Source organism: Notolabrus celidotus, chromosome 22, assembly GCF_009762535.1.
Source record: "Notolabrus celidotus isolate fNotCel1 chromosome 22, fNotCel1.pri, whole genome shotgun sequence".
Lineage (NCBI taxonomy): Eukaryota > Metazoa > Chordata > Actinopteri > Labriformes > Labridae > Notolabrus > Notolabrus celidotus.
This window is the reverse complement of record NC_048293.1, coordinates 14,504,049-14,528,489: the sequence shown is the minus strand read 5'-3', so window position 1 is coordinate 14,528,489 and position 24,441 is coordinate 14,504,049. Positions and strand designations below refer to the sequence as shown.

At 39.3% G+C, this 24,441-nt stretch overlaps 1 protein-coding gene across 5 annotated transcripts; it reads left to right on the top strand.

Moving 5' to 3' along the window:
* Positions 1–465: 465 nt before the first annotated feature.
* Positions 466–24,441, top strand: flvcr2a (FLVCR heme transporter 2a). 5 transcript variants are annotated; one of them, XM_034675730.1, is made up of 12 exons: positions 5,312–5,395; positions 8,596–9,245; positions 12,689–12,830; positions 14,021–14,161; positions 15,976–16,043; positions 16,296–16,399; positions 19,291–19,401; positions 20,321–20,426; positions 20,531–20,642; positions 21,271–21,335; positions 22,454–22,573; positions 23,088–24,021. In XM_034675730.1, the coding sequence occupies exons 2-11, from the start codon at positions 8,631–8,633 to the stop codon at positions 22,526–22,528; spliced, it is 1,539 nt and encodes a 512-aa protein (XP_034531621.1). In that variant the 5' UTR covers positions 5,312–5,395; positions 8,596–8,630; the 3' UTR covers positions 22,529–22,573; positions 23,088–24,021. The 5 variants fall into 5 exon arrangements, with proteins under 5 accessions (XP_034531623.1, XP_034531621.1, XP_034531619.1 ...); XM_034675728.1 differs by having other exon boundaries at positions 8,593–9,245; XM_034675732.1 differs by lacking the exons at positions 5,312–5,395; positions 8,596–9,245 and adding an exon at positions 466–1,296.

Below are 24,441 nucleotides of genomic sequence, written 5' to 3'. Positions count from 1 at the left end.
TTTACAGTGTAGTGTAATCAAATTTAGTTGAGCTCAGATTTAACATTTAACACACTTATTTTGAAATACAGTATAAGTAGCCTATATAACAGAAGCTTGTAATCCACAAAGTTAGCAAGGCACTCATTGTTTCTAAGGATTTAAGTCTCAGATTAACTAGGATTACTGAAGCAAGAGAAACTAGAGCGATAGCCTGATGGAAACCTTATTAGACTTGAGAATATGTTGGAGTATTACAATAGTGCTAATATCTCATACTTAGACATTAAAGGAGAGGAAATGAAAAAAAGCAACGTTAACTTTTGTATCCTATATGAGTTTGTTTTGTGGGCTGGCTGCAGTTTGTCTTGTCTGTGTTGACTCATATATGAGATTGTCCTTTGCTGTCATGTCTTATCCCAACAGCTGGGTGGAGTAAAAGCCATCACCTCATATCTACATGTTGAAAGGGGATTTCTCTCACAGCATGAGTATTAAATGAACTTCTGGAGAGCAGGTCAGTCCTTTAGAATAAAGCAAGCACTTGATAAACCTGAAGTTACCTCAGTCCTCTGACAAAGGCAAAGGAAACCAATATTTCTGACACCTGAATGATTTTTGAACTGTCACATGAGGCAGAAGAGTTTTATTTTCTTCTTTTAAAGACAGTTGAAGTAAGTTAGGGTAGTGGTAGAGGACTTCTCTTTCTACTTTACAATGGAGCAGAAAATGGGAGATATTACGCGGCTGTCACTGAATGAGAACGCACAGGAGTCTGAAGATAACAGTCCACATTTGGAAACGAAGGATCCAGACGCAGTAGAGAACATTGAATGCAGTATCATCCCAAACGGAGACAGCAGCAGCCCCGCACTGGAAACGCGTCTGTACAAGAAGCGCTGGATGATCGTACTCCTGTTCAGCTCCTACTCTCTGAGCAACGCGTACCAATGGATCCAGTACGGGATCATCAGCAACATCTTGACGAAGTTCTACAACGTAGACGCCTTCGCTATAGACTGGCTGTCCATGATCTTCATGCTCACCTACATCCCTTTTATCTTCCCGGTCACCTGGCTGCTGGATAAGAAGGGGCTCCGGATCATGGCACTGCTGGCCAACGCGTTAAACTGCGCCGGGACGTGGATCAAGGTGGCCAGCGCACAGCCCCACCTGTTCTGGGTGACCATGCTGGGGCAGTTTGCAAGTTCCCTCGCCCAGGTCTTCATCCTGGGGATGCCTTCTCGCCTGGCGTCTGACTGGTTCGGCGCGGATGAAGTTTCCACCGCTTGCTCCATTGGAGTTTTTGGAAATCAGGTGAGTTGTCTTGACTTCTCTTATCTGTTAGATGTGGTTTGTTCGAGATAACCCAAGAGGAATAAAATCAATTCCATATTTCATCAGATTAGCATTAAGTAGATCTAATCCCACGGCTGGGTTAACCTCTTAGGGGGCCTTGGGCAAATATTTTCTGTTGGGCCCCAACTGACCCCCATCCCCCAACCCATGTAGAGAGATGCAGAAACCATCTAGTATTATGATGCTAATAAACAGTAGCCCCAGATTATGTATTTAATACAGTCAACAGGTTCCTTCTGATGCACACATAGGCAGGACTTGCCTGTGTCCGTTTGGTGATATTTGAGACAAAGTCTTCAGCAAAGTCCTAATTAATGAAAGTCCATGAAAAAAATGGGCTAAAAGGTAAATAATCTGTACTTGTGGTTATCAGTGGGCTTAAGTCTTGTCTAAACCTGGACGAGACACCTGTACTTTTCATCTGATTTAAAGAATATATGTGTAATTCCTTATCAAGGTTGACCCCTCAAAATCTCTGGAGGTCCTTGTCGGACCTTACTTTTGGGAGATTTATTGGTTCAGGATAGTCTACTAGTAAAGTAGAGCCAGATAGTTTCAGTTTAAGGTCCTGAGCTGTACATGGGTTAGGTTATAACGCTCTGTATGCACTCTTTATTAGATATCTGCCTTTGGTTATGTAATCCTTCACAGTCATTGTAATATGAAGTGAAATAAATTCTCAGCTATTTCTGACATTTTTACAGAGGGGAGATACAGGCTACATTTATTTAGAAATTGAGGTGTGCATTGTATCCATATGGAGAATTTTATACCGGCATTCCTTTATGTCAATATTTTATTTGATATTGGAAATACCGTTGACCACTCTCTGACTTGGTACGAATATAAGATCCTTCTCCCGCTTCTTTCTACTATTACTTTTGTTGCCTGTAGTCTGCTGTAGTGAGACTACATGTGTTTGTGCTAACGTGTTAAAGCTTATCTGCATACTCATTCACAGTGCTTGCACTGACAAAGCTTATCAGGGTTCATGGATTTCCCTTGTGTGTTTGCTGATGTCAGGTGGTTTTATTAAAGCATTTCACTGACTTCCTGATCAGGCTAAAGACAACATGTATCAGTGATTAAAGAAGTACTTAGATCTTTAACTTAAGCACACAAGTAAATAAAACATTCAGTGAGTAGTGGTACAAACTCTGTATCCAAAAACATCAGAGGCCAAAGTACAAAGGGATTAACTGTAAAATGTGCTTTACAGGATACAAGCTCTGCAGAAAAAAATGGCCTCTGATAGTGTTTGAACATTATTTATAATAAGCAAGAGTCAGGCTCACCCTGCTGGGATTCTAATCCCCATAAATACCCACTCATTATAAATAACCCTACTTATTACCCAGCTACTGACTACAGACACAAAACATTGATTTAAAGATGGTTGTATTGATTTTAAATGTTTTGTATACATCTAACAGAATGAGCTAACACTTCAATGAATGTTTCAATTCACAGTCAAGTTAACACTTAAGCCTGCTTATTTTTTATAATTCATGGTACACTGAACATTTCTATCAGACAAGATGAACAGGAGTTCTGCAGGAGTATTTGTGTTTCTGTCCTCTTTCAACTCTCCTTACTCAAAGAGTTGTGCAGTTGACACTCCTTTGAACCTACACAAGGCAAATTTCACAACTTTCAACACTGTTATATTGTCCCTACAGCTTATACAGCCTGGCATGTACTCCTGGTGACTGTCATTGTTTGCCTCTTCTTAAGACCAGCCTGAGATTAACTTTTTTGCTATAGTATCAACAGGCTCAGGTGGGATGTGTTGGACTCCTTTATGTGGATTGATTTGATTTAATAAATTGAGTCTTTAGCATGACTGAGTAAAGGATTTTGACACTGTTGGACCAATGCTTAAGTAGAATTTTCTCTTGTATTATTCATATGTTTCGGTTATGGATAGGGTTGCAAGACAGAAGCCTTTTTTAATGAAGAAAAACATCCAAGCTTGGCAAAATTTTTCCAAAACATATATGAAGTCTCCCAAAAGCATGTGGCAAATGTTTTAAGGTCTGATGAAACCAAGGTTGAACTCTTTGGCCATAATTCCAAAGGGTATGTTTGGCATAAAAACAACACTGCACATCACATAAAGAACACCAGACCCACAGAGAAGCATGGTGGGGGCAGCATTATGCTTTGGGGCTGTTTTTCTTCAGCTGGAACCGGGGCCTTAGTCAAGGTGGAGGGAAGTATGAACAGTTACAAACACCAGTCAAATTTGGCACAAAACCTCCAGGCCTCCGATAGAAAGATGAAGATGAAGAGGAATTTCACCTTTCAACATGACAACGAACCAAAGCATACATCCAAATCAACAAAAGCATGGCTTCACCAGAAGAAGATTAAAGTTTTGGAATGGCCCAGCCAGAGTCCAGACCTGAATCCATTTGAATATCTGTGGGGTGATCTGAAGAGGGCTGTGCACAGGAGATGACCTCACTATCTGGTGGATTTGGAGCTTTTTTGTGAAGAAGAATGGGCAAATATGACCATGTCAAGATGAGCCATGCTAATAGACTCCTACACATCCTCCCACATTATTTTGTTTTTAATTTTTTTATTCTTCCCCCTAAAATGTTTCCTTTTTTTTCAATTGAATTGTTCATGTTATAGGTCATATTAAAGGTGGAAAAAGTTCTGACATGATTTATCTTGGTCTAATATTTTTACATCACAAAACCTGGCATTTTAACAGGGGTGTAGACTTTTGCTATCCACTGTACCTCAGGCATGCCTAAACATACTTTTATTTATATACGAAAGACATGCAATTTACCCTAATTTGATCAGTGCTCAAAAACAATAATTACATAAAATAAAAAATGATATCTCTTCTCACGTTTCTATTCCTGATACTTGCTATTGGTGTTTAAAACAACAACACATTTACTTTAATATACCACGCAGACTAGTTACACATTATCAATCAATCAACCAATCAGACTTTATTTAAAAAGCGCTTTTCATACAACAACATTGTAACACAAAGTGCTGTACATAAAAACAACTTAAAATAGAATAAATTAAGAAAAAGATCCCACCCCCAGCCCCGACCCCAAACCCACCCCACAATCCTAAGGTTAAGAACACAATATGCAACAATAGTAATAAAAACAATAAAAATTAAATAAATAAATAAAAAATAAAAAGAAGTTGCTGAATTAACTGAGGAAACGCTCTCATGATATCTTAATGAGGAAACACTGGAGGTAAAGTTAGATGTTAAAACTCAAAACAGGAAATTAAAATCACCAAAGTAAAATACATTTCTAAGATAATAAAACACTAAAATATTAAACAATTAAAATAACTTAAAGGCCCTGTGAGGAGTTTTGAACTGGCTGAGAAACAGACTGAAAATGATACTGATGCCTCTTTATGACCTTCAATAGCAAACACAATCATCAGCAGCAACACTGACACCTTCTCTGTTGTCATTTTTAATGCCTGAAACCGCCCTGAGGGGGTGGGTGTCAGACCAGATGATGGACATCTCGCTTCAGAAACTGCCTTTATTTGACAGTTTCATGGAAAATAATCACATTGCCTGATAAAGTTGACTGTTAAAAGACAAACGGATGAGGTTTTTGTTGAAAACACTACTTTTTGCATGTATAGGACAAGATATAAGAGGTATCACTTTGTCCACAAGGGGCGCCAGAATTGATACAAAACAAAAGTTCCTCACAGCAGCTTTAAGATGCTGTGGCTTAAAATAAATAAATAAGTACATAAATAAATAAAGTGGAATAAAAGTGACAACATTTGAAGTAGATAATAAAAAAATAAAAAAATAAAAAAAACTATTAAGAATGAAAATAAAACTTTAATCAAACCCAACATTTTAAGAAGATACTTTCACGTGTATTCCGTGTAAAACTGGGAAACGAATTCCTAAATCTATAAATCCTGCCTGTTTGTTTTTGGGCTGTCACCTCAGTGGGAACTGACGTGTCACATTTCGTCATCGTTTGCTGGGACCGTGCGTAATGTCGGTGTTTCGTAGTAAATCAATGCTGCCGTGCTCCAGGTATAGTAATCTGACTGATCTGTTACAGTTTTACTTGTTTGTGCGGAAAGGTTCACTGAGGTTCGTAGAGTGTTGGGGTTTGAAGCCATGTTTACAACTCGAGTGACTTTCAGGAAGCGTAATATGATAGTGAGGGAACTTACAGCCTGGGATAGCGACAGTGATTTTGGATTTTGAGTTTTAAGAGCATGGAGTTACGCGTTTTATTGCGCTGTTGTTGTGGAAATAAGGCGAAGAAAGCGATTGCCCCACTTCCTCCGATGTTTTGTAAGTGGCTGCTGAGTATTTCCCTAAAGACTTCTGAGAATAGTAAACACGACGTGCATTGGGGGTTGCAGTTTCAGAACTATCATGAGAGCGTTTTGGTTCTCCTTTTCTGCCCTTCACTCCTTCCATTCATGAGTCCCCTCCATGTAAGCAGATGCGGTTTAGCAGGAGGCTACTGGCAGTGGGGGCAATACTGTCCTGCATTTGTAATTTTCTTATAGGATGTAAGCCTATTGTAAAACAAGGCAAGGCAGCTTTGTTTGTATAGCGCATTTCATACACGAGGGCAACTCAATGTGCTTTACATTAAAACATTAAAATCATTGGAGACATTCAGACAGGCATAAAAGAACATGATTAAAATCACAAATATAACAGAAAAGAAAATGAAAATTTGAAATATATTAGAAATTACATTAAAATTAAAATTTAAAGTGAGTTAAAATGAGCTAAGATAGGAAGGCAGTGGCAAATAAAAAAGTCTTAATCTTTGATTTAAAAGAGGTGAGAGTTGGAGCAGACCTGCAGCTTTCAGGGAGTGTGTTCCAGATATGTGGTGCATAATGACTAAACGCTGCTTCACCATGTTTCATTCTGACTCTAGGGACTGAAAGCAGACCAGTACCTGATGACCTCAGAGGTCGAGGTGGTTCATAAAGTAGCAGCAGATCAGCAATGTATTTTGGGCCTAAACCATTCAGTGCTTTATAAACCATCAGTAGGATTGTAAAGTCTATTCTCTGACAGACAGGAAGCCAGTGTAGAGATCTAAGAACTGGAGCGATGTGGTCTACTTTTTTGGTCCTTGTTAGGACTCGAGCAGCAGCATTCTGTATGAGCTGCAGCCGTCTGATGGACTTTTTAGGGAGTCCTGTAAAGACCCCCTTACAGTAGTCTAGTCTGCTAAAGATAAATGCATGGACCAGTTTTTCTGCATCCTGCTGAGACATAAGTCCTTTAATCCTGGATATATTCTTAAGGTGATAGTAGGCTGACTTTGTAATTGTCTTTATTTGGCTGCTGACTGTGTGTGTAAGACTATTACAGTAACCGGCTGAGAAAACATTTAATTTGTTCATAAATACACAGAATCCTTCAAAAGCAGTACATTTTCATAGTTAAAAAGCAGTAATGCTGCTGACATGCTCAAGACCATAAAGTAATCACAGATGTTAACTTTCAAACAAAGTAGAGTTCAAATTAGTCCCTGTTCCTAAAATGGTGAATGACAGCAACAATCTGACTGATATTTCTTTCACAATAAAAAAAATAAATTACAAAGAATATTCATATCTAAAGCCACAAGCAGTGATGAATGGGCCCTCGCACGTTTGTGCACTTTGGGATGTGCAGCAGCCACGACCACTACTTGGTTATCACCATGACCTAAATTTAGTTTCGTTAACACTGCCAGCACACATTGATAGTATTGAACACTACACATGAGTGGTATAACTGGTGTTTACCAGTGCCTGGCACTAGGATTGTAACAAAATTATTATGTGTTGTTGACAGTCTGTTGTCAGATGTGTCAAATTTGGGGTCAATTGAACGCTGTAGATGAAAGGATAATACAGCTTGCTTCAGAAGGTGGCACTATGGCATTGAGAAAAATGTCCATGTAGATCTCTTCAGGATAAGGTTGTCATCCAACCTGTGAAATATGGAGCGGATTGAACATTGTATAGAAGCGTTAGCATTGCCTCTTTCCCTCTCACACTGACTGCATGTTAAATTTGGAGCAGAATGAGCCCTTTGTAAAAGAGATATAAAATCTGTTTTATGGCATCAAACTAAACTGCTCGAGGACCCCTTTTTGAAAATTCCAAGGGTGCGCTTTGTAGCTATTTTGGAGCTATGAGACAACTGAACTATAAAAAAATTTCACTCGGTCAGATTCAAATGCAAGTTTTGTCTAACGCCCAACATTTTCAGCACAGAGCAGTGACTACAAAACCAAAAGAGCAGAAGGTGTGCTACTGTGAATGTAACCTGACTTTTTATAAACAACCAGCCTTATCTCTGCCAGTATTTTATTGCCAAAGACAAATGATGTGATATGAAGTGATTGGGCAAGAAAATCCAATTAATGAACCACAAACACTCTACTTTAATAACTGCTCTTTGAACAGTTGGATATTGTCAACTTGTGTTTGAGCACAGAAGCATACTTCCGCTCTGTTGCCATGCATGAGCACACAAATGAAGAACCTTCTCTATAGTGTAGTAAAAACAAGCTTCACTGCAGATTCTGATACAACATTTTACTTGTTTGCATGTGGCGTCAAATGCAGCTCCTTCACAGTTTTGCTTTGCATTGTGTTTGCCAACCACTCAGGCAAGCTCTAGTTTCACACGCAACAAAAGAAAGACGACGTGACGATTCATCCGTCCTCTACAGTTTGACACTTGGTCTGTTTTCTGATAAACAAGCAGTTTTTGCTAAATGGACTTTAGCTTCTTTGTACACCTCTATAAGAGTGTGTGCCTGTCATGTGCCTAGCTTAGCAATAAAATCAAGTTAATGTCATTGACCGTCCCATCTTAGTCTGGCATTCCTAAACTGCTTTCAGGTGCTGCTTGAATCCGCGACATAAGCTTGAAGGAGGAGTATAACTCACATAAAGAGACTCATCACATGACTGAAGAGGTGTTAAATGACAGAACAGGCAGGCGAGTGTTGACACCAGCGGAGTCAGTCAGGTATGTGGCTGCTGGCTTTCCAACAACACTCATTATATTTGAAACTGCACCCCAGATCCACTCAGAAGGAGTAATTAGCAGTGATCTCCACTTAAAGCACAGCAGGAGCGCTTGCTTTTGATCAGCATGTAGGAAATACCTGCTGGGTGGGAGGGGCTTGTCAGGTAAACTGCTACGGTGTTAAAAGGACGCACACACAAGGAGAAAATGTTTGCTCTTCCTCGCAGCAGTTAGGAGACGGCTGGAGAGAAAAGGGCGTTTCAACATGAGCTCTCAGGATGAATTCTCTCATGAGTGGATGGACGGTTCTGTTAAATCCGGAGACAATGATTGGACAACAAGGAAAGAGAGAACCAGTTTGGGAGAATATACTGAGCTTCCCCTACAGGACAGTTCAGAGACTTCAGTCCTGGACTCCTCACAGCTCTTCCCTCTGATGGAGACCAAACTGTACAAGAGACGTTGGGTCATGCTCTTCATCTTCAGCGCCTACTCCATGAGCAACTCCTTCATGTGGCTGCAGTACAGCATCATCAGCAACATCTTCATGCGCTTCTACAGCATTGGCACCCTGGCCATCGACTGGCTTTCCATGATCTACTTCCTCACCTATATTCCCCTCATCCTGCCAGTCATGTGGCTGCTCGACAACCGGGGCATGAGGGACGTGGTGGTGGTGGGCTCGGCCTTCAACTGCATCGGGGCCTGGATCAAGACGAGCACAGCCCACCCCAGCATGTTCGCCATGACCTTCTTCGGACAGTTTGTGTGCTCAGTAGCCACTGTTTTTATCCTAGGGATCCCATCCAGACTTGCATCCCTGTGGTTTGGGAAGCAGGAGGTGTCCACTGCCTGCTCCATTGGAGTTCTGGGAAATCAGGTGTGTTACTGCTTACCTGTGAGGCTCAACATGTTATCAAAGGTGTGGTGTTGCAAACTTCTTGGTGAGAGAGAGTGAAAGAAAGTGCATCTTCATCACTTTACGATTAACCTGAATGTGAGTGTGTTAAAACCAGGCCAGTTACTGCATGTCAGTGTGTACCACCTTGATTCTACCTGTTCCTTTGAATTCTGTTTTCAGTCTTTTTCCTGAATCACCAGGTTGATCTTGAATCGCTCTGCTGGTGGAGGCTTAAGGTGTCCAGCTTATGTTGTCAACTTCAGGATGAACATCTTGCAGAACTAAGCACTAAGATAAACATGCATACAATATAGGCTGGATGGATCAGCCATGTATCGGTATCAGCCCTGTTGGTGGATATCAGCCAGCCTGCAAATAAGTCACAATTTGTTATAGAATATATTTTTAGTTTTGGGATATCTCTTAAAGCTAGGGTTGGTAGCCACGGAAAACTAGCATGAATTTGAATGTAGCATTTGTCACCGACATTTAAGTATTAAAAAATGCAACACAAAAGAGTGGCAGCATTTAAATCTTCTAAGCTTAATTCTCAAAGGAAGCACAAAGATGTATCTAAACTCTCAGTTGAACGTTCAAACACAGGGAAATCTGGCATATAGTTTTGGAAGGAAAGCTGCTGAAACACAGCCCAAATAGTTACTTTCAGCATAAGTCCTGCCTCTTACATAAGTCCTGCCTCTATACAAATAGCCAATCATAATTTGGGACTTGGCCCCTGCCCCTTATTGAAAATAATCTGTTTTTAAAGCTCGATTTGAGCAGAAAAGTAAAAGAAAATTAATTTAAAATGAGAATGTACCAATGTTCAAACTAAGTAAAAAAGTTGGAATCAAACTCTGTCTTTTTTTATTAACCCTGCTTGCAAAGTAAACATGCAACATGTGTGAAAATAAAGACTTTCCCAAACTGTCATGATGTAATGTTAGTGGATGCGACTAGACCTGTACCTAATTAAGGAAAGGAAGATGCTCTATGATGTTGTTTCTAGTATGTTGAGAACACTGTTCTTACACAGAATATTTAATTAACTTGCTTAGTCATTTGAAGCTTCAGGCAGTTTTAAACCCAGAGTGACTTTATAAACTTAGAGGCTCATTACAGTTTTGCTTCAGGTGAAAATGAAATGTTGCAGTAGAGTGACAGACGAAAGTGTTCTCCCCATGCAAGCCAATAAAAACAGCCAATGTACAAGGGTAGGTCTATATATATATATGGATTCCTTGTGATCATGCCATAATCGTAAATCCTCTGTAACTGTTTGATAACCTGGAAAGTGTTTTCCCTTCATTTGAAGTTTGTCCTCTCTCACCTGCCATAGAGCAAACACTGCATACCGGTCATTGTCGCACATGTTCTTGTTTTGTGCCTAATTCTGTGCCCTGCTGTTTGAGATCAAGGAACACATTGTTGATGATGTTGACTTGCTCAACATGACTTTATTCCTTTGGCTCAAGCCCATGAACCAGATACTTCCCAGTTTTGTGGGCTAAAGTACTTTATACATCCTCTTGGATGTTTAGATGTAGTTCATATTAGAAGTAAATAGGAAGGATTTCCATAAAGGCCTGTCACACTTTGAAGTTCAAACAGAGTAAGGGTTTGTGTGCCAAAAGTAACTTCATAGGAGGCCAGAATAAGCTTCTGTTGCTTTTTTTTTGAGCAGTGAACTCACTACACTCATCCATAATGCACAAGAATGTCAATATCTCAAAGTCTCAAGTGTGTCTGTAGGCTGTAGTCTCACAGGTATACCTAGAGTACTCAAATGGTCTGATGTATTTCTGTGTCAAACACCTCCAACATTGTTCATAGGTCTGTTCCTCCTTGAGGAACGTGTTGTCACCTTTTGCCCTCTTCCTTCTCTTCACTTTCCCCCAGTGAGGAGGGACCGCGGCTGGCGTCCCCTTTGGGATGTTCTTGAGGCTGTAGGAAGCTGAGGGAGTTGGCATTGCTCATGTGGTATTAACATTTATGAAGTTTAGTTCCCATCCATTAATCCCATCTCAGCACTGACTGTAAAATTAGATTTTTATTTGTTCTGGTGGAGAGTTAGATCAAACAGCTGCTACCACTCTCATACATGTAAAGAGGTGATTTGTATTGAACTGGTGGCTATGCAAATTAGAATCTTGACAGGGTGAGCATTCCACGTCACACTGCACAGATTCTAATTTGCCTAACCACCTGTTCACCACACATTATCCCTATCACCCGGCTACTAACTAAAGACACACACAAGCTGACTCAAACTATTGATTTAAAGATGATTTTATTGATTTGAAAATAAAATGGAAACCTCAATGTTTACCGATTTGGAATGCTAAATGAAACTGTCATTTTTGACTCAGTGGCAACAGGCAGGCATGAAATGTGCCAGACTCCTTTCCATGGATTGATATGATATGATGTAAGTGATCTGGTTGCCCTATGGTGTCACTTTTGTTGATAATCAAACACGGTTGTTAGAGTTTTGGACCAATCACAGCCAGGTAATAAATATTGACAAACTGCAGCTGGTCAGTTTGGTTAGCATACAGATTGGAAACGGCTCGCTGCTCCAACACCAACAGTTAATTCACCTGGTGGTTGGCGACAGCTGCTAGCTAGTAGCTGGATATTTCGAGCCCTGTTTCTGCCTGTTCAAAGGAAGTTTTTCCTTGCTGCTTTAACTTGCTAAGTGCTTCAAAGTGCTCTGCTCATGTTGGATTAAGATGACATCAGACTGAGTTCGGTCTGTAAGTTGGGACTGGACCTCATCCTGTCTTGATGTTGGGTCTTTGTTAGTAATTTAACATAGAGTATGGTCTAGACCTGCTATGGTTGTAAAGCATCTTGATAGAATATTTGTTGTGAATTGGTGCTATTTAAATAAAGATTGATTGATTAATTGATTTCCCTGGGAAAACACATTCAATTTATGTTTTGATAATTTGGTTTTGGAACCAATTGAGCAAAAAATAGATTATGTGTGATTGAAATTCAGTTGTGCTGATCATTGGATGTTGGACAAAGCTAGGCCAGACAGTTTCCCTTGTTGCTTACTTTCTTCAATGCCAAACTTACCGACCATTAGCTGTTGACATATGACTGAGTAATCTTTGGTATATTTTGACTACATCTGATAAACAAACATCTATACTGATGTGTTTACATTGGGAGGTAACCAGGTAATTATCACTGTGTCAGTCACCTGGAACAAGCAGTTAAATAACTTTTAAAACTTAAACCTTTTCACTGAGTCCATTGCTTCCTATCTCTTTCTTTATATTACCCTTTTTGGATTTCAAATTATGCTTTCCGACTTCCCTGTTGTTTCTATGTGTGTGTTTATTTGTGTGTGTGTGTAAAGTTATCAGCCAGAAATGCAGAAGTTTTGAATATTTTGTGCTACTGGTCTACAGATGGGTATTGCCATTGGGTTCCTGGTCCCGCCCATCCTTGTGCCTAATGTAGAAGATATGGATGAGCTGGCGCACCACATCAGAATCATGTTCTACATCAGTGCGGGAGTGGCCACCCTCATCTTCATCCTTGTCATCATCGGTAAGCTTGCAAGTGGAGCTGACTATTCTCATCCGCAGACTCGCAAAGTAGATGAAAGCTGTCGGGGTTCTTTGCCTAGCCGTGCTATAAAAGCGAACCGCAAGTCCCTTTCTATCTCACAGTTGTGTTTTTCAGTTTGTGTAGTAATAATTTCTAGAAAACGGTTATTCCCTCATAATGGTCCATTGTTTGTCAGCAGATCCATTCATTCCTAATGGTAGAGCTTCCCCTTTGGTTGCCTGTCTTTTCAGGCAGCACTGCGGGAAAGCTGATTCTCACTGAAATGTGCTTTCTACTGAAAACCCCACAGCATCGCAGCTCAGCACAAGAAGAGCAGCTGCAGTGATTGCTGTAATTGTTCGTCCTGAGATGGGATGTGTTTTGACACAATGTGAAATACAAGCAAGTAGTCAGGAAGTCATGGAAGGGTTTTATGTAATCATTTTTCCCTCTCAGCTCGACTAAACCCTCCTTTCAACACTATGAAGGACCGAAACTGACAGTCAGAGAAATCTAGTGACGCTTCAACACAGACATGTGAAATGTTATCTTGCACCAAGGTTGACGAATAAAATTCAATGGATCCGTTCGTCATGCATCGTAGTGTATCATATCATAATAATGTAATGCTGCTACATTTAGAAGGAATGGAAATGTGTCCATATAATAATTCTTACCCAGAAAATGTCCTCCTACCAACATAATTAGACAAACGCAATATTTTTTTACTTTAAGTTAACAGCAAAAACAATATGTTTTTAATTTATATTATGTTTACTGAGCTACTGTTTTGTGAGCAGGACCCAATCTAGGGCAGGTCACACTGTGGCAACTCTAATGTGATACTGAGGGTGTGGTAATACTGTTAAATACATCAGATTAGATATAAAGGCCAGTCAATAACATGCATAAAAAATGACTTTACAATATTTGGTATGAGTCAAAACCCTGCATATAAATCTTTTAGACACAGGGAATAAAACTGAAGTTATAGAGTAATACTGCAAGGCAGGAAGGAGATATAGAAACACACAAGCCATTGGATCCCTCCACCTTGTCTCCCCCGGCGGATCAGAGAACAGGCCATACGCTTATGACAACAAGCTACATGAAAGGAATGCTTTTGTCCCTCAGATTATATCCTTAACACACAAGTAATCTCATGAAATATGTCTGTGTTTGTTATCCAGTGTTCCAGGAGAGACCAGAGATCCCTCCCACACAGGCCCAGGCTCAGGCAAGGAACATCCCCCCCGAGGAGTACTCGTACACGGCATCTATCCTGAGGCTGCTGCGCAACAAACCCTTCATGCTTCTGGTGGTCAGCTATGGTGAGGCCATACCTGTTGCTTTGGTCTTTTCATCTTGAGCCACTAACTGACCAATCTGCATTCTATTTTTTTGATAACTAACTTAAACACTCTCAAAACCAACTATCCAAGACCTGGGTTCCTGGTTACGCTTAGTGGTTAAATTGCGTGGCATGTGTTCATAGTCCTCGAAGCAGGTAGCCTAAGTTTGAATTCGACTAAATGGCCCCTTTGTCCCATGACTTCCCCCCTGCCACTTCCCAGTTTCTGACTCAATCCACTGTCCTATTATTTAAATAAGGGCTTGAAAAAGCCCTCAAAAGTCATCAAAACAAAAGCAAAAAAGAAAGAGATAGACCCATTGATATTGAAGTCATAATGGCCCCAGGACAGAAAAAAGCAGAATTACCTCACCTCACCTCCTTGAGACCTCAGATGTTGCTCCAAAAAAGGTTTCAATAAACACCTGAGATCACTGTTTTAAGAAAACATGTTATCACAGTTTATTCATCCATATCAAGGCTTCTTTTCTAGCTATAGTTTGTTGTAATCATAAAAAAATCACCCAAAATACCTGTTATAGTGTGCTGTCGGTGCATATCAAAAATATATCAGAAGAGAAAGTCCTGTGTAATAACAGTTCCTTAATTACATCATTGTGACATTCAGATCATACCTTATTTCAGTGGACAGATAGTCTTTCTTTCTCTGGAAAAAATTTAACTGAGTGAAATGACCTGAAAGTACATAAGTGGCGGCCATAATAAGAGCTGCTCAAGTTCTTTAAATTATATGAAAAGGTGCTTTGGTGCTTTCTTTATTTTCTCCTTTAGCATAGAAAACATTGGACCATACAGTACATAATGTTTTCCCACAATTCTTTGCAGTGGCAGCATTGAAAGAGACACATTAGTGGACATAACAGAAGACTTGCATGCCCACTTTGCACACATTTAACAATATAATTTCATGCAAATTCAGTAGTTTTCGTTGAAACCATTTAATGAATATGAGTGAGGGAGGTTGTGCATGGGAAATGATTCCCAATTACTATAGTTTTATTTCACTGTCGTGACTGGTATCCTGTTTATTTCTTCAATTCTAACCATGTAACAGTCAGTAAATTAAGCTGTGTTTGAATGTCACCTTTCAGAGAGGACATTGCAGTTCAAAGTGTGTCACAAATGACCAAAAACTAATGTTATGGAAGGTCAAATTAATCTCTGACAGTATAAATAGCAACAACATGAAAGATGTGACAAAATAGATTAGGAATTTACAAAAATGAGATAGAATAAACAAAATATTACAACAATAAGTGATAATGAAGGTTTTGACATTTTCCATCCAGGTGAAGAAGAAGTTTTTTAAAAGAAGACATAGGAGGAGGAGGTGACTTCACTGTCTGTGAAAACTGTATCTGTATCTATTTCATGACTTATCCAGACTCGGATGTTGTGGTGAAAGGTAATAAAGATTTGGAAGTCTTAACATAGACAACTCAGTCACCTTTCTTGAAACTTATCATCTCTATCAGCTGTTATACAGATACCAGAATGTGTCACAAACACATGGACACCCACCCAGTGTGCTGCCTATGTGTAACATTGATCTAAAGGTCTTTTGAGTTGTCACATTTTTTCAGTCAAAGGTCACTATTTAATGATGTAATTTGAATGATTGCCAATAATGTTAGAGCACAAGAGAATGTTCACTTTTGAGCTAGTGGATTTAAATGTCATTTAGACGTAAATCTATATTAGAAAGTACTGACTGACTTGTGCTTGTAATTGCAAATCCTTTCCACCACATAATAATGTTTTTGTTGTCTACAGGCCTGAACGTTGGCTGCTTCTATGCTGTTTCCACACTGTTGAATCGGATGATCATCGAACACTATCCTGTGAGTCCCAGTTAGTTCTTTTTCTCACCTTCCCTCCTGTGTCACATGTTCTGTCTGAATAGACCCAGCATGTATGCATTTGTGTGGTCTTCTTTTAATGATAATTTTAAAGCTTGCATTAAAATGACTCAGACACAGATAACTGGGATCTAGGAGTTATGATTGTTATGACACAGAGCTTAAACTGCAGGTACAAAAAAGCGTCTTGTATGATTCTTAAAACTTAAATGTTGATGTTTTTTTTCCTCTAAGGGTGAAGAGGTGAACGCTGGGAGAATTGGCCTGACTATAGTCGTTGCTGGCATGGTGGGGTCCCTCATATGTGGCATTTGGCTGGACAAGACCAAAACCTACAAGTGAGATGTTTCTATAGAATACAGATTACTTTTGATGTATGCACTCTGAGAGGACAAAAAACCATGCTTTTATTTCTTCGTTAAACCGCTGTTGTCCCCTTCGATTACTCACCTTCTTCACAAACATTGAAATTATTCTTAATACGTTGTTTTTATTTGAGCATTCTGTATGATTCAGCATCTCAAAATGCCCCATAAGAATATCAACAGTGTCGTAATTTGAACAGTTGTACAGCAACAATACAAACAAAACAAAAACAGCAAGGAGAGGGGGGGAAAAATCAGTGCAGGCCGGGTACCACATCAGATCTGAACACCTTCTCTGTCTTTCAAAGAATCTCAGTCCCTCCAAATTAATGTGTCACCTTTTCTACCAAACACAAATCATACTTGGAGAGAGTAAAGTTTCCACACTCGCTACATTGTTTTTGCAATCACCACTCAGAACAAAACAGACATGTTTTCATACATACTGAGAAAGGATAGGTAGCTTGTTGGTCTAAAGATCAATGTGTGTGGATTGGGCTCCCTACGTTATCTGAAAGCCTCAGGGAAACACAAAAGAGACTCCAATTTGAATATAACTTATTGTACTATAATGAACTTACAGAGATTAAAGAGAGCAAAACCTCTGTGTAATAATACATTCCTCATTCATGAATAAACTAAGGATACCTCCCTGTTTCCAAGTGGATTGAAAATATCATCAAGACCAGGTACAAATAATACATCTTACAAATCTGTTAATGTTTATTACTGGACATCCATATTTTAATAGTATTTCCAACTTTTGAAAAATATGAAGAGCCTTTGGCAATGCTATGGTCTTTTGTAAAGCACTGTAACATGCTCTCTCACAATACAGTGATGGACATACTAGCATGCTAACTCTCTCACAGTACAGTAAAAGACATTACTCTATACGTTATCTGCTTCTGTATTTTTATGGAACTGCCAAATTCATATTTCTTGCTAACAAACACCCTTTTCTTAAAAAACAGAAGAAAAGAAGGGCTTTAAGCAATGTTATAGGCTTTCTATGGCAGTGCGTCAAGCTAGCTCACCATGTTAAAACTCACTATGACATGCTCTGTTACTATGCTAGCATTCACGTATTATTGCTAACAGAACTAAGTGGTGAAAATATACAAGCTGAACTTTTGACCACCATGCTAACTTTAACTCACTACCACTAAACACTCAGTACAGCTGAGGCTAACATCGTCTTACAGCTTCTTACTTACAACCACTAAAGTAAACTTTATTGTGTGCATAAAGCAGAAGTCATGCATTTTCCACCATTTGGATTCACACTCTGTATTCAAGTCTGTATCTCACCACCAAATAGGAGTGAAGATATTTCAGCTTGGACCAAATGGTTTGACTGTCCACAAAGCCACACAGCTAGCATGTTAATAAATCTAATGAATTAGCTACATGTCATTTAAGAGTTTTTGTTATACCAAATCTTGTAGCAAACTTGTCCAACAAGATTTTGAGTCTTCAAGGCCAGCAGTCAGTCAGTCTTGCTGCTTCAAGTGTTAGTTGTGCTGTTAAACTTGCATGGATATCTTGTAGACTGACCGCTCACAGGGAGATGTCTGAGCAAATCAATGCTTTTGTTCAAAGCAAGCACAAATGAGAATCTAGCAGAGCTGTGTTTAAGATCTGATGTCGCTCTCTGCTTATCTGAAGTGACAGGCTTTATTCTGCTGGTCCTCTCGGGCCGCATCTTAGGCTTTTTTCCACTCGACTGAACATGAGAAATACAAATAATTCAATCTTAAAACCTGAGATTTTCAGCTAGTGTCTGGCTATTAATGCTATTCCAGTACCTTTACTTCTTTCACCAGTATGACGCCACTTGTTTTCAGCAGGTTTTTATGAGTCATGGATGCTCAGCGATCTAGCATGCAAACTGGAACATGAAGAAAAACACCCTGGTCCTCGGATTCCTTTCATGCCATTAGGATGCTTCGCTGTTTTAGCACTTAAGCCCAGATCTATGTTGTCGACACTAGTACTCCTTTTGTCCCACGTGGGAGAGACTAAACGGACTACGTTATATTAACAAAAATATTTGCAACATTTTTCCACGCATGGTTAGACGTGAGACAGCTTCACCAGTGTAAACTTGTTTGTGCAGGTGGCCTGAGTTATGACAAGGGGGCTACAGTGATTCCTGAATATTTTTGATGCTGAGGAATGAGCATTAAGTGAGGGATCTACCTAGAAAAACATACCTGCTATAACAAAGACAGACCTATTTGTCCTTAAGATTATACTAATAGAAAAGGCAACAACTGATTAATTGCAAGACAATCATATAACGATACATCATGTTATCTGATTAACTGAGGAGTACAAAATTCTCCCTGAAAAGTAAAGTGCAGAAATGAATGTCATTAGCACCACCATGAGGAAACAAGAAGTATTGAGGCGGTGAGTCAACTGTTCAGAGTGCTGTATTATTATTTTGTATGAAATATCACTGTTTGGCACCAGCCATATGATAATTGAAACACACAAGTGAGGAGGTTTAAATATTGCTGTATCAATATTTTCTATCTCCCTGACATGAAACAATTAAAATGTGTTGTAAAAAATACAGAAAAGCTCTCTGATGAAATGTGTTAGAGGATTTCTTTGTTCTGATCAGCTTTACCAGGCATGTAGCTAGTAAGCCTTGTAACACAGTAAAGACTCAATCACTGATGTTAAAACCCAATCAGATCAAACCAGATTCCTACGATTACTTGGCGCATTTAGAGTTATTAGAGTAATCCAATATCAACACTCAATACTCCAAGCACTTAAGATGCGTCTTACTTTTACCGTCACTGCAGATTTTAAACTGTGTCATTAATGTTCTTCTTCTGCTCTCTACTCAGACAAACAACCCTGGGCATTTATCTCCTCTCTCTGATTGGGATGCTGGTCTACGCCTTCACCCTCAACCTGGGTCACCTGTGGTTGGTGTTTGTCATGGCTGGAGTTCTGGGGTAAGTTACCATCACAGAGGTACTAAAAATCACAACCATGTCTTAAAAATTACCGTTATTCAATAGATATGTGCAAATGGTTGTTCTCTCTCATAGTTTAGTTTTTAAAATCTTCTTACTGTTTTGATTTGTTATTTAAAAATGATTCTTAAAGTTTCTTAAAGCAAAGGAACTTTTGGTTTGTGTGGATTTTGTGCTCCTGTGTCAAAGCAGTCTTGGCTGATTTTATCCTCTACATGTGTATTTAGTGTTTCTTGCCAAATTTAATATTGAAGTAGAATAGCAACCCTTACAAAGATATAAAAGGTACAGATTATGAATGATCTGGTCGATGAAAACTTGGTTAGCTTACAGTTAAAGGGGCTTCCTTTTGTGAGTTCAAACTGACTGCTTTAAAAAGGTGTCTTTAGAAAACCTTTGTTGTGGTACATCAAATGAGACCTTTATCTTGAGGTTATATAGAACCTTGTCTGCCACATTTGATTTTTCACTGGGCTCAGGTTCAGCTAATGATGCCTTAAGACATTCCGGTGCAGCTATTAGTTCTTTGCATTTTCTCATCTGGCAGTACAGTGCGGCTTTGTCAAAGCGAAATTAATGCTCATTCTCATTTCCCAGTCTACATGCCTTGTCCTGACAATTGTTGCTATTTGTGGTAAGCTGATTATGCCAAGAGCTGGTTTCCATAGCAAATCCTCTGTCTGTTTTTATTCCCTGAAACTCAGACACATCCTGTATAGTATACACTTGCACTACTTACACATTTATGGACATGATTTTTCTGTTCTTGGACAAAATAAAAACACTTTTGTCTAATCTAAGGTTCTGTCTGTCTGTCTGTCTGTCTGTCTGTCTGTCTGTCTGTCTGTCTGTCTGTCTGTCTGTCTGTCTGTCTGTCTGTCTGTTTGTTTGTCCACAGCTTCTTCATGACAGGGTATCTACCTCTAGGCTTTGAATTTGCAGTAGAGCTCACTTATCCAGAATCAGAGGGAACCTCATCAGGACTCCTCAACTGTTCCGCTCAGGTGTGCATTTATTTATTCATATTTCTTTTAAGCATTTTTAACCGTAAAAGCACACGCTAAACTTCTGACAGGATATAAGAGATGTTTTGAAAATCTTATTTCAGATCTTTGGAATCATTTTCACCATCGCCCAGGGGAAGATCATGGATAAATGGGGAACTTTAGCGGGAAACATCTTCCTGTGCATTTTTCTACTAGTAGGATCGGTAATGACAGGTGAGACATAAACTGTACCTCTGTTTTCTCAGAACATAGTCTCTTAAAATATGTTCCAAACAGCAGTGAACATTGAACTCATATGAACTTTGAGCATGTCACATAAGAGCCACTCAGAAAGGAACTTTTCTATCGAAGAGGATGTGGAAAATGTTTTAATATTTACATTCATTAAGTTTTGCATGCACTTATCTTTTTTAAAGGATAAGGCTGCCCTCTAGTGGCTAAATGATGTATCATCATTTAAAACAGGCAGAATTAAAAAAAATGAAGACTTGTCTTTTTTAATTCTGCATCCTCAAATGATTCCCTTTTTCTAACATTTAAAGCATTTTACTTATTGACTAGGGTCACATACCATGATTACTGATGCTGATATTCTCCAAGATAAAAACTCATCACTCGTAACTACATCATATATATTATTTATGTAGTTATGGTGTGAATCTGTATGACTATCTTGCTGCATGAAAATAGGAAATCTGTTTTGTAAACATATTGTAACAGAAACACAGGGGCAACACTGAGATATAGGTAACATAACACAGCGTCTATCTCTATGTTTTCATCAAAAGTCCACTTTCTGTTAATTCATCTGGATATTCTCCCTCCTCTGTGTTCATCACAGGATTCATCAAATCAGACCTCAGACGTCAGAAGGCCAACCAGCAGGTTGAGGTGCAGACAGCGAGTGTAAGTACATCTGTGTGGGCTACATGAAGTCAGAGGCGAGATCTTCACATCCCTGTGGACAAGGAATGTGTGAGATGCCGTCCTGTCTCTTGGCTGAATGCAGAGTCCTCACTGTGCAGCGCGCTGCTGCATGCTTGCACACTGGGGAATGCAGGGGTTGCACTGCTGCACTGGTTGAAACTTTCCCTCTAAACTCACTAAAAACATCCTCCAGACTCACAGGCTGTTTGCACAGTTCTGCTCTGTCGGACAGCTCAGCCACTGGCATAATAACAATCCTGTTCAACAAAGACCAAATTCTGTTAGAGAAGCTTTGTTACACCTTTATGAGCAGTTGCGAGCTGTCCAACAGATCAACACTCTAAAAATCAATTTAAGAAGTCACTTAAAATATAATAACTCACTACAGACCACTGTTAACAGATAAAACAAAATAAAGGTATCTACTTAATCTGGGATGTGCATCAAAACAGATCTGGTTAATATTTCAAATATACATTACATATCCCAGATTAAAATTGATACAAAAACAAACCAAGTGGCATCTAGCTGCTCATAAATACCAATACATTTCAATAACAAATCTTATTTTGCATATAATCTTACTCTTCATCGCGGCTCTTCTGCTGCTCACTTGTTACCTTGTTTGAGACAAGCTTCTGCTGTCTTTCTTCATCCTTTCTCTGTCTATAAACTTCTGATTCTAACAGTTAAAATGCAGCTGAATCATGCAAACTAACTGAACTTAACCAAGATATTTTAAAAAGACCACCACCACCACCTCTTTACTGGAGTTATAAATTAGCCAGCTCTGTTTCATTCTTATATATTACTAACAAATTATGCAAAACAGACACAAAATAACTTTGACAGGGAAAATCATGTAGGATAACGCAAACCAGAGATACATTTATGTTTAAGTTACATCATACTTTGCATGATTTGCTGCATGACGGTTGAATAAAGGACCACATTCTCCTTACTGCATGTAGCAGGCAGTGATAGCTTGAGGTGCAGGGTTTGGGGGAGGCAGTGTGGTGGTGGAGATGGTGTGTTATGGATGATGAGGCGGCCCCTCTGGGCTCCTCAGAGGTGTGACACCCAAGCTATCGTTCCAGCCTACAGGCTCCGTGTCATCGGTGCAGGACTACGGGGCCACGGCATCCAGCTGCTCCTGGCAACATCAGTCTTGACACAAACCCACAACAACACAAAAACCAAAACACACACCTGCAAAGGTAGGGGCACACACTATTTGAAGCTGTGAAACTGTACCTCATAAAAACTCAAACACTCATACAATGGTAGCATTTGACATTAAATAACCTCAAGTACAAAGTTCTGCAGAACCTGTTGTCACTGTTACAAATGGTTACTAACTACTGTGTGTTTGACTTTTCTTGTCTCATGAAAAAGATATTCAAACATATCTGCTGTGTATTCAAACTTTTCAACCCTGGGATTTCAACCTCATATAAAACCATTAATGACGATAAAACTAGTATTTAAAGAGACAAGTTTTCTTCTTGTCCTCGGTTTTTGCTTTGATAAACTTTCAAAAAGATCATTTGGCTCATGTTTTAAACAGACAGCAGCAACTGCAAAGACAAATTAGATGTGATGTACCACGGTAATGTGCAGGAAAATTCTGGGCTACTGTTTCCTTGATGAATTATGTGAAGAACTGTTGTTTTTGTCACCTTATTTATTTGCTTGTCAATAAAATCGCATTTTCTTCTTCTGTTTTTGCAGAAAAAAACAGCTGAAGTGGAAGGAGGCATCTCACCACCCGCAGTCCTGACTGAGGTGAAGCTTTGAGGGGGACAGACACTACCTCACGCACAGAAACACTGACGCATCGATGCACATACAGTACATGTGCACATTAGAGGAAGCTGCAGTGAGGAGTGAGCTTGAGATGTTTAATCATAATGAGCAGATCCCTTTTTGAGACTTTTATGTACTGTATAACATGATGCTTTGGTATGAACACCAGAGAGTCACACTGAAATCCCAAGTGCAGCTTAGCTCATCTGAAAGGAAGCACAAGTTAATCATGCACAAGGGGAATGCACTTGGAACTTCAATGCTTTAAAGAACATCTTTATGAAAAGCAGATTGTATTATTTAATTTAATTTAGGTATTTCACATGTCTTTTTAATGCTGTGCAGTTGCCTCTAAAGTGACTCCAAAATTTACCACACTCTTTAACTGATACTGACTTTTAACTGAATCTTTCCCCATGCTTCTACCAACCACCTCTGATAGTTAATATCGTGCTCCATTAATCTTATAAGCAATATTTAACTGTAAGTGTTGCCTGATAGTGGACCAGTATTTCCTGTAACTGGACGCTGTTGAAGGAGCGTGTTATATGCAAACTGTAACGTGTTCTCCTGTCATGGCCTCCATGATCAGGATCACATGGGAGTATTTGCTTCGTAAACTGCTGATTTTAAACACGATTGATGCTGTGCATCGAGTCGCACTCTGGAGGGTCAGTTTGTCCTCATAAGACTGTAAGGGATCCCTACTGGAAATGTCGGGATTTTTTTTTAACTGGATCAACATACGAGGGCGTATGGATCATATCAGACGAAGGATCAGACAATCATGCTTCGATCAACATTTTGCACACGTTTTTTATGTAAAATTGTCTTATATGATAAAGTTGTTACTGAGAAATGTTCATGTTTTGCTTGATGTATCATGGCTAGTTTTGGTTTTACAATGATTTAATGTGAATTTTATAGGTGATAGTTATTCTTTCAGTGGCATCTTTTTTTTAAGTTTTATTTTGGGGCGTCTTTGCCTTTATTGGATAGGACAGCAGAAGAGAGACTGGAAATGTAGGGTGTAGAGAGCGGTGGAAGACAGGCAGCAAGTAGGGAACCAGCAACCTCTGCACCGAGGAGTATAGCCTTGATATATGGGGTGCACGCTTAAACCGCCAGGCCATATTACTGTGCTGTTAAAGGTTTCTGTACCCTTAAGAGTTTATATTTAACACTTACTGGAATAAGATCTCTTAGTGTAGTGTTTCAATTTGTTTTTTGACACTGAGATAAAAACGTCATGAAACAAAATAAAATAACCTTTACTGAA

Bases quoted from the DNA above. Each gene is read 5' to 3' on its own strand.
- flvcr2a (XM_034675730.1), top strand. From the start codon at position 8,631: ATGAGCTCTCAGGATGAATTCTCTCATGAGTGGATGGACGGTTCTGTT. The intron at 12,831-14,020 runs GTAAGCTTGCAA...TTTGTTATCCAG, and splicing joins CTTCATCCTTGTCATCATCG to TGTTCCAGGAGAGACCAGAG. The intron at 20,643-21,270 runs GTGAGACATAAA...TGTTCATCACAG, and splicing joins AGTAGGATCGGTAATGACAG to GATTCATCAAATCAGACCTC.